Source organism: Condylura cristata, unplaced genomic scaffold (genome assembly GCF_000260355.1).
Source record: "Condylura cristata isolate star-nosed mole 26May11 unplaced genomic scaffold, ConCri1.0 scaffold00015, whole genome shotgun sequence".
NCBI lineage: Eukaryota > Metazoa > Chordata > Mammalia > Eulipotyphla > Talpidae > Condylura > Condylura cristata.
Genome location: NW_004567116.1, coordinates 8,664,993 through 8,678,719, shown reverse-complemented (window position 1 = coordinate 8,678,719; position 13,727 = coordinate 8,664,993). Strand labels below are relative to the sequence as shown.

Sequence of the window (13,727 nt, the reverse complement as noted above, 5' to 3'; positions counted from 1 at the left end):
ACAGTGCGGGGTGCCGCCCAGCCCAGGAGTTAGAGGACCGCCAGCTACTGCCCTGCGTCTGTTAGTGTGAGGATGGCCATTGCCAGCAGTTCTCTTGAGCAACAAGCTCTTCCTACAATCACAGTGAGCCACTTGAGTGTGAACAAATCAGACCCCAAGCTCAGCTCGCAGCTCTTACCTCTGCTTATTTTGGCAGCATTTCACACCACTGAGAGCTGCGAAGTGATTTTCACTCTGTGGTAAAGCACACCAGCCTCTGGCAGTGGCTGGGCACAGTGCCCGTCCACGTGCTGGGCCCGAAGGCAGCGCCACTGAGTGCAGGGCTGAGAAATTCACCTGTTTTGTGCCCTCGGCTGGGACTGCCCGAGGTGCTGGGGATGCAGCTGGGACCAGAACAGTCAGGCCGTGCCCTTCGCTGAGCGCACTGCCTGGGGGAGAGGGCACCAGGGAGGTTTTGGAGAGGAGGCCTGGGTGCCAGGGACGTGACGAATGCGCGCGTGTAACGGCCTGAGCCACCAGGAAGCCACCTGCGAGGAGTAATAAGCACTGGGCTCTTCCTGTGGGCGAGTCTCCATAAGCCTCACAACGGCCCTGGGGGGTGGGTAGCATTACTCTGACTGTACAGATGAGGAGACAGAGGCACAAAACTGTATCCTGCCGAGGTGACAGCGCTACTAGGTGGCTGAGCCGAGCTGCAGACCCCTGCAGCCTCCACACTCCACTGCCCCTCGTTTCTGCTGACTTGACAGACAAGGCAAGGGGAGCCCCGTAGTGAGAACCTGGTGCGCCCCGGCACGCTTGCGGGCCTCGGGGAGAGGGTCAGGGCTACACAGCACAGGCCTTCAGGAGTCAGGCTGTATCCCCAGGACTTGAGCGCTTGGAAGGGTCTTGAGCAGGGGGAAGAGCCCGTGGTCTGAGGAGCCCAGCGGACAGTGCATTGGCAGGTGCAGCTTTGGGTGAATCAGTTCGGAGCAGGGAGCAGCAGTGTGCAGAGAAATTTCACCCAACAGGTATTCGTCAAGCACTTCCTGACGTCGCGCATCCGCTCTGTGCTGTCAGCCCCATGTGGTGAGGTAGACAGTACTCCTGGTTTCCAACTCACCAAGCCACGTAACGTGGGTGGGAGCGAAACACCGATTTGGGTTTGGGCTGAGCTGGAAGTGGCTCTGTGTGACATGCCAAGTCAGCAGTTGGAAATAGGCGAAAAGCTGTGGGGTGGGGAGGAGGCTCTCCACTGAGGAGGGAGGCTCGGGGAGTCTCAGCAGCCAAAACAGAGCAGTCTGCAGGAGCCGAGGACAGTGTTCCCACTGAGAGGTGGGCAGCAGTGACTTGCTGTCAAGGGGGGAAATGAGCGGACGTCACTGGTTGCTTAGTGCCATCGGGAGGAAACGAGAACGTGAGTTCTCGTTCCAACCTTCATCTGTCCTGCAAAATAGGTGCCGTGGTCCCCGCTTCACAGAAGAGGAAAGTAAGGGTGAGGGCAGACAGGAAACTGGCTGAGGCCACGCAAGGGGCAGTGGGCAGAGCCAGGCCCGAAATGTGCCATGTTTACTGGCATCCGGCACTGGGGCGTGATGCCCTGAGCAGCCCCGTGGCTCCTGCTTTACCACTGGCCCAAGCCAGCAAAGGCAAGCATTCTGGAAAGGTCTAAGTTGAGGGAGGATGGCGGTAAACAGGTCATCAGTGGTGAAAAGGCCACACTACACAGAACTTGAAAAACAGCCACTGTCGGTAGTTTGGAGTCAGCCAGCCCTGTTTCTTGGAACCTGCAAAGGTTCTTGTCAGGCAGGTCATTTCAACTCAGGTGACCTCTTGGCAATGTTGACCCAGTGTTAGGTGCCCTGGGGGACTTACTCATTGCTTGACAAAGAGCTGTGCAGGGAGTGGGGATGCTGGGGAGACCCACGGACACCCCACAAACATCCTCAGGCCCGAACCTGAGAGGACCCATGTAAGTCCCACCTTGTGAGGTGACTATAGTCACAATGCTGATGCCACAGATAGCAAACCCAGGGACTGAAATTAAGATACCTAAACTAGGCCCTGGTGGCACAGCGGGTTAAAGCGCAGCAGTATGAAGCTCTCCACAGCCCCAGCATGAGTTCGATCCCCAGCCAGGGAGCTGACCCACGCGGTGCAGCAGACCTCTCTCTCTCCTGTCTCGCCTCCTGCTCCACTCAGCAGTGTATTTCAGTAGATTCGTCTGTTCTGCTCCCCACTCTGTCTCTAGTGAATCTTCCCACACCTCCGACCTGTGTACTGATTCTTGTGCGCATAAATTTTTTTTAACTCTTCAAAAAATAAAGTACCTAAACTAAAACTCAATTTAAATACATATAGAAAGGAAAATAGGGATAGATCCAATACATATACATAATAAACACAAACACAAGTATAGGAGCGAAGCTGATCTGGGACCTGGCACCAGTCCTGTCTACCCTCTCCCCAGGCCCCACAGGCTTCTGCAGTGCTCCCAGACAGCACATGACAGCGGCCCAGACCTCGAAGGATGGCCAGACAAGACCCTGTGCCCCCTGTGTTCCTGCTCTTTGTCCCTCTGTTCTAATTAGACCCAGGACTAATATTTACCTTGTACACTGCAAATAGGAAGTGGGGGAGGGGCGGGAGCAGGGCTGGGAGAGGCGGGTGTAGGGCCAGTGGCCAGCCGAGGCCTGGTCCAGGGCAGGCAGGTGGAGGAGAGCGAGGGCCCTGCCATGGAGACCCGGGGGTTTGGGGTGGCCTCTGTTCTGCGTCCAGCAGAAGGTCCTGGGAGAGGAGAGAGGCCAAAGGCCGAGAGGCCGGGGTTTGGCTCCTGCCAGCAGCAAGTACACAAACACACTTGGAGCTCCGAGCTCCGAGGGGTGACGGGTGGCTGAAAGGCTGCCCACACCTGCCACACCTCGCCTCTAATCTGCTTTGTGCATTGGGACCACAACCACCTCCCTGCTAGTTGACATCCACATAGCTACTGGTAGGCTGAGCACCTACTGTATCTCATGGACTTTACATTCATGATGTCTTTGTCTTCACCAGAAAGCTCTATTCCCATGGCACGGATGAGCAAAGGGGGCAGACGGGTCACAGCAGCCCCCCCACCCCACTCACTCACACTTTGTATTAGAACTGGGAGGTGTCAGGCAGCGCTTATGGCCCCACCAGCCCAGCTGGCCTACAGCCCAGTTCTTGCATGTGTAAAATAAATAAATATATATTTTTAAAGATTTATTTATTTGTGCATACAGAACTGGGGTACAGGCCAGAGGCTCAGGGGCAGCGAAAGGCTTCACCAGAGACAGAGTGGGGAGCAGAACAGGCCACCTGACGAAGTACACTGCTGAGGGGAGCAGCGGGCGGGTCAGGAGAGGTCTGCCACGCCATGTGGTCACCTCCGGGGCAGGCAGGGATCGAACTCGTGCAGAAGTGGCTTTAGCTTCTTAGCGCTGTGCTTTAACCCGCTGCACCACCAGGGAGGGCCAAAATAAATAAATCTTTAACAAAAATAGATAAACATATTCCCCGGCCCCTCCTTCCCTGAGACTTAGATCTACGGACTGGAGTACAGGCCAGAGGTGCGGGGGGTGGAAGGATTCACCAGAGACAGAACAAGCAGAAAGTAGATCAACTGAGATACACTGCTGAGGGGAACAGTGGGTGGGTCAGGAGAGGTCCCCCAATCCCGGGCTGGGGATGGAGCTCATGTCTCAGGGGCTGCCGATCATAGCTTGACAACGCTGTCATTAACCCCCACGCCACCAGGGAGGCCCCTGGGGAAGGTGCTTACACGGGCCTTTCCTCTGTGACTTCCTCCCCGACTGTCCCTCCCTGGTCCCAGGAGGACCCGTCCTCCCGGATGGCGGGGGTGGACTATCTATCCACTTGTCCCCGACGGCCCTGACCCAATGACCGCTCCTTCTCCACTGATTTCTTCATATTCGTTCAATATTAACTTAGAGGCATCAGGACGAGTCCTCAGAGTTCCCAGAGCTGACACACTATGGTGCACGTCCGCAGCCTGTGGCTACCCGGCTGCCTGGCCCTGGCCACCCTGTCTTGCCTTGTGCAAGGCCAGCATGGTAAGGGGGGGCTCCGAAATTGGGGCCGGCTAGTGGACTGCGCTAGGGCACCAGGGGCTGGACTCTCGCCAGAGACCACGGCCCTACATGACCACTGAGGGAAGAAGCCGGGTGTACAGGGCTGGATGGACAGTCACTGCTTCTCTTATGCGATGTGCAGTGGGCTGGAGTTGACCCAGGAGCAGAGGGGAGCCAGCGGGTTACTGCCTGCAGCCTTTCGGGTGCTGCTGCCAGCCCGGCCAGTCCCTTTTGAAAGCCAGCTTCCTTCCGGCCCCCATGGAGGCCCAGACAGCCTGGCTCCCTGAGGCCACTGTCCCTGCCCCTCCCATTACAGTGTTCCTGGCCCCTCAGCAAGCCCTGTCGCTGCTGCAGCGGGTCCGACGCGCCAACACCGTCTTCGTGGAGGAGTTGCGTCAGGGCAACCTGGAGCGGGAGTGCCTGGAGGAGCTGTGCAACAAGGAGGAGGCCTTTGAGGCCCTGGAGTCCACCACCGCCACGGTGAGGCTCGGCTGTGAGCCCCACTCCAGGGCTGAGGGTGGACCTGACTCTCGGCTGTCAGCAAGGGCCGGGGCCATCACAGCTGTTCAACTGTTGTTGACTTAATTTCAACTCGGGGACCCATCTCACGCGGCGGCAGGACACACCACCCCGGCGCCTGGGCTGTGTTGAGGCCCCAGGTTCAGGCCAGGCCAGGCGCCAGGAGGCATCCGCAGTCTTCCCACAGCAGCTGTCGTGGCTCCCTGGCCCACTGGCCTCTCAGTGCTTCCTTGGGGGTGCAGGGTTCTAGCTGACCCCTCTTCCCTTGCCTGAGGCTCCCCCTGAGCCCCATCCCCAGGATTCCATGTCCCCTCTTCTGCAGGCTACCACACCCAGGGAAATCCCTTTCGGTCTTGGGAGCAAGGGAGGGAACTCCCGTATCCTCAAATAGTCCTCTCCCAAATGGCCTCGGCTTTTGGAAACAAAACTAGGAAACGGCCACAACCCCCCACCCCCACCCCGGAACCTGTCCCTGTGTGCCAGTGAGGGGAAGAAGGAGGCGTAAGGCTTGAAGTTTACTGGAAAACAGAACAAAATGGCGCCCGGCCGGTCTCACGCTCAGCCCTTGTTTTTCAGGATGTGTTCTGGAGCAAGTACACAGGTGAGCACGGGAAGGGTCTGCTCCGGGGAGGCATCCTGGGAACCCCGTGGAGAACCATGCGTCCAGGGACCCTCTGGTCCACCCAGTCGCCCATCCACGCCTCCTCCTTCCTGTGTCTCCACCTGTCTCCACCTTTGTCCCACCCACCGTTTGCCCAAGCCCATCCCGTTCCTCTTATCCCAATGGTGTGTCTGGGGCTTTTCCAGTTTGTGAGCCGGTGAGAAAACCTCGGGAAAAGCATGACGAATGTATGGCAGGTGAGGTGCTGGTGTGGGGTGAGGGAGGAAGGATGTGGGGGAGCCCGGGAAGGGAGGGTTAGGGGTCCCGGTGCAGCGGTGGAGACCTCAGCTTCTGCTCCTGGCAGTGAGTACGTGTCTTTCTGCTGGGCGGCTGGCTGTCAGTAAGGTGATTCTTGTTGGAGGAACAAGCGAATGAGCGTGTGGCAGTGACTTCCCGGCGAGGGCTTCTTAGCCAAGTCTCTGCCCAAGCCAGCGGCCTTCCCTCTGTCCCCAGGGCAGACCGATGGTGTCACACTTGTTTTCCAAAAGCACAGAGGGTTCCCCACTGCCCAGGCAATAAGCCCGATGAACTCAGCAGGCCGTGGCCTGGTCTCCCCTCCCGTCGCACCAGCCGCGAAGCCAGAACCCGGGCTTCTCTGACAGCGAGCTCCTCTCTGAACTCCCCGAGATGTTTCTTTCCCCCTCCTGGCCTTGCTTACACTGTCATCTCCCCCTGAGCGACCACCACCCTGTGCCGGAAGCTCTCTATGCCACCACCTTCACCGAGCCTCCAAGGAGCCTCATCCTACACCCTTCTCCCTCTTCTACACCTCAGTTCAACAAAGGGACCTCGATATCAGACACTCTTTTACTTGTTAAATAACTCACTCAACAGATATTTTATCAACCCCCTGCGATGTGCCAAGCATAGTGCTGAGTGCTAGGGATTTCAAGATCAGGGAGCTCACAATCTCATAGAAAAACAAAAAATACAAAACATCAAAGTGGCTGCTAGAAAGTTCTGTTTAAGGTACCACAAAACCACAGAAGGACTGTTTCGTTCATCCACACCATCAAAGAGGCAGAGTTTTACCTGGGTTTGTGGGATGTGCTGGTGAGCAGCAGGAGAGTATTTTAGGCAAAGGAAACAGCATGTGCAAAGGTCCTGAGGCATGAGGCGTTAAGATGACAGCATAGGGCGATAAGGTTGGAGACATCTTGTTCACTTTTCCATCCTGCCAGTCAGGAGGATTTGTTTTGACTGTGATGGTCTTGCTCCGCCTCTCGCTTGGTACACTCAGTGATTATTTGGTGACTGCTTTAAGGACTAGAACTCCTGGAGCAGATGAGATGCTCAGTAACTGCAGGCTAAGGGTGGTGGCCCAAACACAGCTTGGAGGGGAGGGGAGGCCAGGGCTCTGCTAGACTTCAGAAGGGACAAATCTTCAGGATAGAAGACTTGGGCTGGGGTCTCCACAGGTAACTGTGCAGAAGGCCTGGGCGCTAACTACCAGGGGAACGTGAGCTTCACCCGCTCAGGCATCGAGTGCCAGCTGTGGAAGAGTCGCTACCCACACAAGCCTGAGTGAGTGGAGGGCCCGACCCTCTGTTGCAGGGTTGAGATGAGGGGACCAGGAGACGCTGGGTGGGGGCGGGGCAGCCCCCTGAGGAGCACTTTCCTATTCCAGAATCAACTCCACCACCCACCCGGGGGCTGACCTGAGGGAGAACTTCTGCCGCAACCCAGACAACAGCCCCACTGGGCCCTGGTGCTATACCACGGACCCCACCGTGCGGAGGGAGGAATGCAGCGTGCCCGTGTGTGGTGAGCAGCTGCTAGAGGGCCCGCGGCCACGGCCAGGGGTCTTCACGGGGCCTGGCAGCCAGGACGAGCGGGGACTGGGCCTGTTCCGGTAGGGCGTGGTCATTCGCAACACCTGCGTGCTTGTTTGCCAGTGAGATGAGCCGGCCACAGGGAGCTGCAGGCACGCTCCTCCTGGTGGTCTCCCGGTGGTGGGGGAGCCACCAGGAACGCTCGGGGGGGGGCAATAAACGGCCCTTTCTGCCCCATGCAGGCCTCCCTCCAGGAAGCCCACTAACCCTCTGGGCCCCTGAGAACTTTGCTGAGCGCCCCGGAAGCTGCATCCTGCTGTCCAGCCCCACACGATTCTGGGTTATTACTTCCCGTGACGGGTCAGCTCAGGGCACCAACTGGCACTCCTTTCTTGTGTGTCTGAGGGTCGACTGGGCAGGGCTCAGCTGCACCTGCACATGCGCCTGTGGGAGACCCCTAATGTAGGCTGGGCTTGGCTGGTGGCTGTTTCAGTCCATGGGCCCAGGAGGGCTTGGGGCCTCGAGGGGGCCCACGGGGGTGCTGGCTGCAAGGCAGCTGCTGCAGCAGGACACTGAGCGAGACACAGCGTGCCTTGAGGCCTCGGCTGCAAGCAGGCAGCCGGCTCTGCCAATCCCCTTGAGCGCCATCAAGGCCAAAGTCAGCAGGTGGAGAAGCCAACCCTTCCTCCGCAAAGGATGTGGATCCAGGCAGGGGTGAAGGGCCCGTGGCATCCCCAGCCTGCCAAACAGCAGCTGCTTCTTTCTCCTTCATGCGCCTGTGGCGTCTAACGCTTCACCCTGGGGCTGGTGTTAGAGCAAGTTACCAGTCGTCACCACACGGGTCAGCATCTGCCAGGCCCTTCCCCTCCACGGCTGTATTGCCGGGCTCCCCCCTACTGTTAGCGTAGACATCCTCAGCTACCATCCTGCCACGCCCCATAAAAACCAAAATATCCTTTAAATACCCGGCAGTCACTCTACCAGCAGACTGCTGTCGCCCTGTCCTGTCATACAGGAGGTGAAACCTGGCCCCGGGTCTGGCCTATCGTGTGTGTATTCGGTTCAGATCTCTCAGCCATCCCATAAGAAGAGCCTTCGTCACCCCTTTTCATGGGCAAAAGTAAACTGAAGTTTTGGGGGTCAGACGGGAGGAAGGCAGCCAGGCAGGGACGACCCCTCCACCCCGGCCCCTCCTTCGGTGCCGCCCACTCTGCTCACGGCCTCCTCACCCACCAGGCCAGGGGGGCGTCACTGTGGAGGTCACCCCACGCACCAGAGGCCCCCCAGTGAACCAGCCACCTCCATCGACGCAGTGTGTGCCTCAGCGCGGCTGGCACTACAAGGGTCACCTGGCAGTGACTGCCAAGGGGAGCCCCTGCCTGCCCTGGGCCAGCTCCCAGGCCAAGGCCCTGAGCAAGGACCTAGACTTCAGCCCAGATGTGCCGCTGGAGGAGAACTTCTGCCGCAACCCAGACAGGGACCAGGAGGGCGCGTGGTGCTACGTGGCCGGGTCGACTGGCGACTTCGAGTACTGTGACCTCAACTACTGTGGTGAGAGGGCGGGGCTGGGCGTGGGGGCGGCTGATCTCTGGCTTAGCCCGTGTGCTCATGCACCCTCCCATGAGCCAGGCAGGGCAGGTGTTATCCCATCTTACAGCGCAGTAAACTGAGGCTGGGAGCTTTCCTTCAATAATAACACTGGTGTGCTGTGCTCTTTACGAGAAATGGCTTCCAAGGTCCACAGGGGCTGGGGGCGGCCCTGGGTGGGGTGGCCCAGCCCAGCTCCCGCCTGTGCTTGGCTCCCCGCAGAGGAGCCCTTGGAGGAGGAGACGGAAGATACGCTGGACTTGAACTTGGAAACAGCCATAGAGGGACGCACCACCCTGGAGGAGTTTCAGCCCTTCTTCAATGAGAAGACCTTCGGCAGTGGGGAGGCAGGTGAGGCAGCGGGTGCCCTAGGGGCCCCTGGAGCCAGGGGTGGTGAGGGGGCCCCGCTGCACTGGGCTCATGTTCCGCCTCCTCGGCAGACTGTGGGCTGCGGCCTCTGTTTGAGAAGAAGTCGGTGGAGGACCAAACGGAATCGGAGCTTCTCCAGTCTTACGTTCAAGGACGCATCGTGCATGGCTTGGACGCAGAGATTGGTGTCGCGCCCTGGTGCGTGGGGGTGCGCGCTGCACCCTGGGCTCCCGTACCCCCCGGGAATCCCCACATGACCGTATGAGATTGGGATTATTACTTCTCACGTGTGGATGGCATTGCTGAAGCTCCGGCAGCTTAAGTGACTTACCTACATGACACGGCTGTGGGTTGCGCAGCAGGATTGGATCCAGTTCGTCTGATCCTGGAGTTGTGCTAAGTTGTGCAAACTCCTGAATGCAAGCAGCCGGCAGGAAGGGGATGGGGCTTGTGGGTGCTAAAAGCAGGAGTCGGTCTCTCCAAGTCACTTGAACGCCCGTTCCTGAGCGCGGCCAGGTCAAACCGGGGCTGGGCCAGGCAGAGCGCTGTCGTTTGTTGCTAGCCCTGAGACTCTCTACTTCTGGACCAGATGGAAGGCTGGTCCCCGGGCTCCTAATGCTTCTGCTCCCCACCCCAGGCAGGTGATGCTTTTCCGGAAGAGCCCCCAGGAGCTGCTGTGCGGGGCCAGCCTCATCAGTGACCGCTGGATCCTCACGGCTGCCCACTGCCTCCTGTACCCTCCCTGGGACAAGAACTTCACCGCAGATGATCTTCTGGTGCGCACTGGCAAACACTCCCGCACCAGGTATAAAACTGGGGCCCATGGGTGTCTGGCAGGGGCCTGCGTCCCTGGGGTGCCCACAGGGCCTCTTATGGCTCCAGACACCTGGGGTTTGTCTGTACTTCTCCCGCAGTAGAAAACACAGCAGTTGCTGCTGAGAGGCCTGTTTGGCCTTGTCCTGACCCAGGGGCGCCTGGCTCTGTCCGCTCCGCCCAGGTGTAACCTCTGAGTGGAGGCTGTTGCTCCCAGCCTGCAGCTGGCGCCCCTCCCCCACCCGCCTGGGCGCTTGATTCCAAAGCCCTGTGCAAGTCCAGCCCTGGAAGCAGGGGTCAGCCCTGTCGGCGCACGTGACCCACTGGTTACGTCACCCTGACCCCAGACCCCCGCGGCGGGTGGTTTCCCGGGTGGGCCTGGAGCGGCCCTGCTTCTCTGCTGGGGTCTGCTCAGGTACGAGCGAGGCATTGAAAAGATCTCCATGCTGGAGCGGATCATCATCCACCCGCGGTACAACTGGAGGGAGAACCTGGACCGGGACATCGCGCTGCTGAAGCTCAAGAAGCCCATCACCTTCAGTGACTACATCCACCCCGTGTGCCTGCCGGACAAGGAGACGGCATCCAGGTGGGGTTCTGGGCCTGATGAGCCTGGACAGCCCGGCCGAGGTCCCACCCGGGGCCAGGCCTTGGCCTCCCACACCCCGAAGTCCTCTCTGCATGGGGTTTTAGATTCACGGAAGGGAGACTCCCGAGGGTGATTCTCACCAGAACCTTCTTTCCCCGAAGACTGCTCCAGGCTGGATACAAAGGGCGGGTGACGGGCTGGGGCAACCTGAAGGAGATCTGGACGGTGCACCCCGGGGAGCTGCAGCCCAAAGTCCTGCAGCTGGTCAACCTGCCCATCGTGGACCGGCAGATCTGCAAGGCCTCCACCCGGATCCGCATCACTGACAACATGTTCTGTGCTGGCAAGTCCCGGATGGCCGCCGGGGGGCATGGCGGGGGTGGGGAAGGCAGCAGGGGAGGCCCAGGGGCTCGGGGTTGAGGGGATTGAGGCGGGTGGGCCCTGGCCCCCGGCCCTGGGACTGTAGGCCGAGGGTTAACCTCTTGGAGGTGCCGTTTCTTCCCCCAAAATGGAGCTGAAAGCCTCTATCCCATGATGTCCTGTGAGGGTTAGATGGGGTCTGAGTAGCAGCAGGCTAGGCGCGAGGCACTGGTGGGGGGCGGGGGACTCAGGTGGCCAAAGGAGACCAGGTGGAGGGTAGGCCCCGGCTGCGTCAGTCATCCAGCGGGAGTTGATTGAGGGCTCCCGCGGGTACCCTGGACCTGCAGCCAGACTCCGACAGACCATACCTGTGACTTGGAGACCTTCCTTCTAGAAAGAGAAGGTGTCTAGGGCAGCCGTCCCAGCTAGGAGGAAGCATGAAACAGAGGAAGGGGGAGAGTAGGGGCAATGGGCAGGTGACCTTACACTGGGGAAGTCACCTCCTGCCAGGTGGTGTGTGGGCAGAGGGGGAAGAAGGGAAGGAGTGAACCGTCTGGGGGGAGTGTGCTCCCTGCTGAGGAGACAGCAGGTGCAAAGGCCCTGAGGCCGAGCTGTGTGGTGGGTGTGAGGAGGGGCAGGGAAGCCTGAGTGGCCGGAGAGTGAACAGAAAGGCAGCTGTAGTGAGGACAAGGCGCGGTGGGCAGGCAGAGACGGGCATGCGCCTCAGCGTGAGGATTTGGGCTTCTATTGAGTGAGATGGGAATTGAATCGAGGAGATGGGCCAGGTGAGTCATTGATGCTACTTCACTAAAAAATCATTTCTAAAACGGTGTAGTTTCAGACTCACAGAACAATTGCCAGCACATGAGAGGGAATTCTGCGACCCCCCCATGCAGACTCCCTGCTTGTATACACACTGAGAGTAAATCCTGTGGAGCCTTTCATCCATAATCTTAGTATTTCCCAAAAGGCAGGGACATCCCTTGACCTAGCCCAGTGGAGTAACTAAATGAGGAGAAGGTGAAGCCTACCGTTATCCCAGCTGTCTTTCCCTGTTGCCGTCCTCACTGCTCATTTTCATAAGGGAAATAAGGTTACTTATCCAGGGGCCCCCAGGTCCACATGCTATGCTTAGTCATCATCCCTGTGTCCCTGACATCTGAAGGGTACAGGTGGGCCCTCACTGTGGGTTTGTCTTTGTTTGAGGTTCTTCGACATCAGGTTCAGACTAAGTGATGCTCTCCCTACTCTGTGGGCCCCTCACAGGCACGTGATACCAATTTGTTCCCTAACTGGTGAGATTGACTGACCTCCCTGATAAGGTGGTGTCTGCCAGGTTCTCACTGTAAACTTCTAATTTTCTCTTTGTAATTAGTATCTTTTAGGGAGAAACTTTGACATTGTCTGTCTTCTCATCAACCCTTGTGCCATCAGGGGAGCTCCTACACAGAAACTTTAATGTAGACTTGTGTAGCTCCATAAAAAGCTTATGGTATTCTTTTTTTTTAAAAAAAGATTTATTTATGAACACAGAACTGGGGTGCAGACCAAGGTCGGGAGGGCAGTGAGAGGATTCATCAGAGATAGAGTGGGGAGCAGAACAGGCAGAATAAAATCCACTGCTGAGGGGAGCAGCGGGTGAGACAGGCGAGGCCTGCTGCACCGTGTGGGTCAGCAAACTGGCTGGGCACTGAACTCATGCTGCTGTGGCTGTGGACAGCTTTAGGGTGCTGTGCCTTAAACCCTTGCGCCACCAGGGAGGGCTCCAGTTGAGATATTCTTAATCTTTGTTTATTTTAGAGTGTCTTTTTATGGACCTGTTTAGTTTCCATCTTTTCATTTTGTAGATTTGGGGTTATTTCCAAGATTCCCAATACAGTCGGACTGCTTCTTTTATCTTTATTGTTCTATCCTCATCTCCATGTTTTAGTATTGTGTGTGAGGTTAAATATATTAAAGTTTGGCTGTTCTAATTCAGTGAAGATGTGGTTGTCCTGTATTTTGTGGAGTATATATATGAGATTCAGGTAAAGGCAATGGCCATTATTCTCAGTTACCAATATGTATAATGTATTTTTAAGGACAGTCTGCTTCTTGGATACAAAGTATTAGTGGAAGAAAGTAGAATTAGGGAAAGGAGTTGTCAGGGGTATATTGACATGGCAGGATAGGAGGATTGGGGATGCTTGTTGACAGGGGAGCTGCCATGATTTGCTAAAGGATTGACTGTATCAGTGAGGAAATGAGAAGAGTCAAGGGTGACCGGAAGAGGTCAGATGGACACTCAGAGCTGCAGTGCAGGCTGTGCTCCTGACTACTGCTGTTCTCCCTCAAGGTTATAATCCTGAAGATGAGAAAAGAGGGGATTCCTGTGAGGGCGACAGTGGGGGACCCTTTGTCATGAAGGTAAGCCAGAAACTGGTGGATGTATCTCCAGGGTGAGGGTGGGCATGGGTGAGGGTGGGCATGGGAAGGGTACTGCTTTCACAAACAGTTGCCTGACAGGATAATCCTAACATGACCTTGAACTTGACTCTGTCGGAAACCCTGAATTTTTTCCCCAGAGCCCCTTTAACGACCGCTGGTATCAAATGGGCATCGTCTCATGGGGTGAAGGCTGTGACAGGGATGGAAAATATGGCTTCTACACACATGTGTTCCGCCTGAAGAAGTGGATACTGAAGGCCATCGATCGGTTTGGAGGTTAGGGGGCCTTCTCACATTTTAGCCTCCTCACTGTAAAATCACGGAAACCAATTCGGTGAAATTATTTTTGTTTTATGCCTAAAACTAGAGTTCACAATAAAAGTGAATCACTGAGCCTCCATGCTCCCAGTGCTGTTCATGGGCCACTCCGGAAGAGCTAGTTCTACTGGAGAAGCAGGACTTAGGAAAATCCACCACCCCTAGCACAGAGCCAGAGTAGATGGGCTCTTGAATTTATGAATGTTTAAAATACGTCAGAC

The 13,727-nt window shown here is 57.3% G+C and overlaps 1 protein-coding gene across 1 annotated transcript; it reads left to right on the top strand.

The window, feature by feature from the left end:
• The first annotated feature begins 3,994 nt into the window (after nt 1-3,994).
• On the top strand, nt 3,995-13,511 carry F2 (coagulation factor II (thrombin)). Its single transcript, XM_004682855.2, has 14 exons — nt 3,995-4,073; nt 4,408-4,571; nt 5,187-5,211; nt 5,418-5,468; nt 6,690-6,795; nt 6,899-7,035; nt 8,280-8,594; nt 8,853-8,981; nt 9,071-9,197; nt 9,637-9,804; nt 10,228-10,401; nt 10,563-10,744; nt 13,097-13,167; nt 13,326-13,511. Exons 1-14 carry the CDS (start codon nt 3,995-3,997, stop codon nt 13,467-13,469), a joined length of 1,872 nt encoding a protein of 623 aa, XP_004682912.1. The 3' UTR covers nt 13,470-13,511.
• Nucleotides 13,512-13,727: the final 216 nt, after the last annotated feature.

Excerpts from the sequence above, each read along its gene's own strand:
- F2 (XM_004682855.2), top strand. The coding sequence starts at position 3,995 with ATGGTGCACGTCCGCAGCCTGTGGCTACCCGGCTGCCTGGCCCTGGCC. Across the intron at positions 5,469-6,689 it reads GCATGACGAATGTATGGCAG|GTAACTGTGCAGAAGGCCTG; the intron begins GTGAGGTGCTGG and ends GGGTCTCCACAG. Across the intron at positions 9,805-10,227 it reads GGCAAACACTCCCGCACCAG|GTACGAGCGAGGCATTGAAA; the intron begins GTATAAAACTGG and ends GGGTCTGCTCAG.